The sequence below is a fragment of the Solanum verrucosum genome, unplaced genomic scaffold, assembly GCF_900185275.1.
Source record: "Solanum verrucosum unplaced genomic scaffold, falcon-dt-bn FXZP01000102.1, whole genome shotgun sequence".
In the NCBI taxonomy this organism is placed as follows: Eukaryota; Viridiplantae; Streptophyta; class Magnoliopsida; order Solanales; family Solanaceae; genus Solanum; species Solanum verrucosum.
In genome coordinates, this window is record NW_026019930.1 from 2,766,793 (window position 1) to 2,771,351 (window position 4,559).

Consider the following 4,559-nt stretch of genomic DNA (forward strand, 5'->3'; position numbering starts at 1 on the left):
TTACTCTTTCGATTGTTGGACTACACTGAATATGTTGTTGCCGAAGTCTCTCTGCCTTGAGCCAATGACCTGTCCCAATACAGCAGCTGCAATAGTTAATGCCATAGCTGTTTTAGGCATCACAACTGATTTCCTCAACATAGCTATGAAAGGAACAGCAGCATGAACTGCAGTAAACCATGATAATGAGAACTTGTCAGTGTGTTCTCTCCATATCCCTAATGGAATATTAACTGCCATTCCCAATGCACCAATAACTAACATCTTCGAAAATAATGGTTGCGGCCGCATAGTCTTCACAAAAACAGTCTTAGCCAGGGCAGTCCTGACTGCAACAACTGCAGGTGGGCATTTGAGTTTCATTCCAGGAGGTAACTGAAAAGTTGATGCCACAATTGGGAGAACTCCGCTAACAGCTCTATATGATTTCGCGATAGGACAATTCCCTGTTTCTAACCACTCATTCCCCATTACCTCGTGCTTATTCGATGATTTTTCCTCAGGAAAAGGTTCTTTCTTCTTCTTCGAATTCCATTTCCGAGAGAATGAATCAAAACTAAATGGACCTCCTGATCCGAATGATGATAAACTTATCGAGACTGTTTTTGCAATTGAAGGATGAAATTGAGAAACACAGTACTCTGTTTCCATTTTGTTTGATTCGAAAAGTTTTATGGATTCCGATGATTTGAATGCTCTCTACTCGTTATATGAAAATAGCTCGCACGATTCCTATTTATAAAAGTGTAAAGCCTAATTTAACTAGGATTAGAAATCATATTCCTATATTAATTTGATTACAAATCTTAATTAGACACGAGTTAAGTAAATTCCAAATCCTATGTAAAATTTGGTTTCATATTCTAAATTTGAATTATTCTTCCAAAATGCAAATCAATCATGTTTTGATTTCATAGTGCATCACTTAATTTCCTTTTCTAGTACTCCATTATATTAGACTGAGTTAGTTTTTTTTTTTTTTTTTTTGCGCTAGGGTTACCATATATATATATATATATATATATATATACCCCAGCTTATGCCCAAAATCCCCGAGACACACCTAACCTTCACTAAGGTCCTATTACCCCCCCAAACTTATTTTATATATAATTTTCTACCCCTTTTCGGCCTACGTGGCACTATCTTTGAAAAATTTGTCAACACACGCTGGACCCACAAAATAGTGCTACGTAGGCCGAAAAGGGGTAGAAAATTATATATAAAATAAGTTCGGGGGGGGGGGGGGGTAATAGGACTTTAGTAAAGGTTAGTTTATCAATTAATGAGTACTGAATTATGAACGTCAAATAAATATTATTAAGAATATATTTAAATAGTAGTATTTTAAAATATGTTTTAAAAATGATGAATATTATTATTAGAGCTTTTATAAAAAAAAAATTTAAAAGTTCTTTCAATCTTCACCGACGTTCTTGCTAAGTAAGATGACTAGGCTGAAACTACAATTTTTATTCTTTCCCTACTATATATCTCCAACAACACATAAAGTCAATGTAATATGAATATATTATGTTAATACTATTAGATGGTTTATACAAGATCAAATTTTAATGTAAAAAACCTATTTTTTTTCTCAAAGTCTCAGCGAATGAGACATCTAATTTCAAAAAGAAAAAAAATTGAATTGTTTTATCTCTAATCTCAGAATATCTAAAAGAAAATATTACTAACATGCATATTTGATCGATTTGTTTATAAAAATAAAAAAAATCAGTAACCCGAATTGTAACCCAAAATTAAAGCAACCGATCCTTTATCTTACTTGAACGTTGTGGCACCCACGACCTCCAAATCCTAGATCTGCCCCTGTATGGAACCAACTTGTAATACTTAACTGTTCTAGTTTTATTAAAACATTTCTTTGTAGTACTACTAAACCACTATTTGGGTCTTCTCCTGTAATTAGACTATGTATCTTATTTGTAAAATTGTATGGGTTCGTTCCCATATTTATCAATGCTTGGAATTCTTGTGGGAAGTTGGATTTATATGCTTCCCATAAAGCTTTTGCGGATTCTCCTAAAAATGTTTCCATGTATTTATACATTGTTTCTGCGTCTGTATCTTGGTATGTCTTTATATAGTCTGCCATTACTATCCCTTTCCATAAGTCTATCACCGCATTCCACATTTGCGGATCATGTGCCGCTATATTTAATATTTTTCCTTTACTTCCCCCTTCTTGTAACCTAATAGGTTCTTCTATAGGCATTCTCCTATTCATTGGTCTTACATGTTCTGTTATTGTTTCGGGATTTACTCTTCTTCTTGGTACATTTTCTGTACTTGTGTCTATCGTATGTGGTTGGACAGTTCTTTGGAATGGACTAGTACTTGAACAAGCATTGCACATGTTATTTTCTTTTTTGTTATGTGTCACTACTGCGATGTATTTTATTACTATCTTTTTCTATAAATTTGAAGTTGTACTTTTTATATTTTTACATCATAGTAGCATATTGTTCTTTTATTATTTTTCAAAAATGTCAAATATGAAGAATGGATATAATTTTTTAAGTTTAAAGCTTCTTAAGAAAGTTTGAGTTTAGGCCTCCATTGTTCATGATCCGCCCTCAATCACTAACCACAATTACCAATTTTAGCATTAAATATTTTTTTAGTAATAACTGGCTGACTTCCTGGTTCTCACAATTATTAATAATAAATAAATAACCAATAAAGCAATTGAGCTTTATTTCTTCTATTTTCTTATTATGTTTTTTTTCACCTCGAAAACTACATTCGCTCAAAGGTATGAAAATCGCAATTCACTTAGATTCCTATGGAATTAAAACTCAACCCCTCTATTAAAACACTGAGCCAAACCTGATTACAAAAAAAATTCCTAAAGATTTGGCTTTAAACCTTGTTGTACAACGATAATAAACAAATCCCCTTTAAGTTAACTCTAACTTGAAGCAAGTTAAAAGGATTACACTATGTATTAATCTTCAGGCTAACTCTAGCTTGAATCAATATTTACTCCAACAGATTATGACCTTAGAATTATTACTTCAAAAAAAACTGATAAAAGTTACAACTCAAAGGCCTAATACATGAAACAAGAATTGAAACCCTTTGATTCAAGAGCAGAAAAGTAATTTTTTTCTTGGAATTTCTGTTGATCTAATATAACCAATTAGTGCTCCACTAAACTGCTCTTATTGGTTCGAGTAAATATTCACTGATCCGAAGAAAGTAGACAGGATGGGGCAAATAGAATCCGCCCAACAATCAAACACCAACACTCATTTTCTCAGTTGAATGCAGCTTCAGTGACTCCAAATGATGAAAGTAAACTTAAAGTTGCATTGATTCAGAAAGAGACTCACAGATTTTTGAAGGGAGATGTTTCAATCCATGAATGTGACGCAGAGAATATTGGTTCAGTTTTAGTAAGGATGGTGATTCACATCGATGGTAATGATGAGGACAAGCAATAGAGGTGTCTCTGTTGACTTTGCCAACATCGGAAACAACTGTTGATGTTGCCTCCTTAATTAGCTTATGACTAACTTATTGAATTCAATACAAATTCCACACTCATATTGTGTCAACACAAATGCAACATCGAAAATGAAAGTGTAACAACTTAGATTCATTTTGCAGTTGCGTGCTTTCATATCTTCACCATATGACATGTTATTCCTAGTTAATTAATTATTATTTTAACTTTGTCACTTAATTATGATAAAACAATTATAGTCTGATATAAACACTTGATGTGATAAACTTTTTCTTTACTTGGTAAAAGCCTCAGATAGATGGCAAACTACTGCTGAATGCTACAAAATAATAACCATAAGCCTCAACCTCAACAGACTTAAAAAAGGTTTTGGTTCTCTTTTTCAAAGTCTGTCCACAAAATCACTTATTTGCTTGCTCTGATATAGTTTGATTCATGCAAATCATATATAAAGTCTTACGTACAATAAATGTTCTTCTTTCGATATTTTTTTGTTATTCAAAGTTGTATATTCTTGCCTCTTTTGTTTTTTCATATTGGAGAGCACTTCTCTTTTGTTTGTGATGGAGTGCTTCTCTTCAATTTTCATTTTATTGTGTTTGGTCTATGTTCGAGTACTTCTCTCCAACTTCTTCAATTTTTTGTTTGTGAGGAACTTTCGACTGTTAATGCACTTCTCATCAGTCATCTACCGTCAATTGTTGAAGAACTTCTCTTCAATCTTCAATTTTGTCCAACTTTCAATAACAGTTAAATCTTGCTCTCTTTGGCAAGGGTCACACACCTCTTATTTTCAGCATTCAAGATCTACTGCTTAATTACCAGTTCTAAAAAAAGTTTAGAAACGGAGACTGGCAGATGGAGAGATAAAGCAGCTTCTGTTTGCCACAATGACCCCGAGGATGCATGGACTTGAATTAAGTTGAGACCTGCAATAACCCCATATATCTGAATCAGTCTGTACTACCAATTTAACACTCTCGGTTTTTTCTTGAATCGAGGGTCTATCAAAGAACTATAGAGTAAGGTCTACGTACACTCTACCCTCCCCAAATTTCCCTTTGTGGGA

The 4,559-nt window shown here is 33.3% G+C and overlaps 1 protein-coding gene across 1 annotated transcript; it reads right to left on the reverse strand.

Moving 5' to 3' along the window:
• Nucleotides 1–651, reverse strand: LOC125831764 (uncharacterized). The gene has a single exon (XM_049510958.1). The coding sequence runs from the start codon at nt 649–651 to the stop codon at nt 1–3; it is 651 nt and encodes a 216-aa protein (XP_049366915.1).
• Between the last annotated feature and the right edge of the window lie 3,908 nt (nt 652–4,559).

What these genes read in the sequence shown, in the direction of transcription:
- LOC125831764 (XM_049510958.1), bottom strand. Translation starts at nt 651, where the DNA reads ATGGAAACAGAGTACTGTGTTTCTCAATTTCATCCTTCAATTGCAAAA.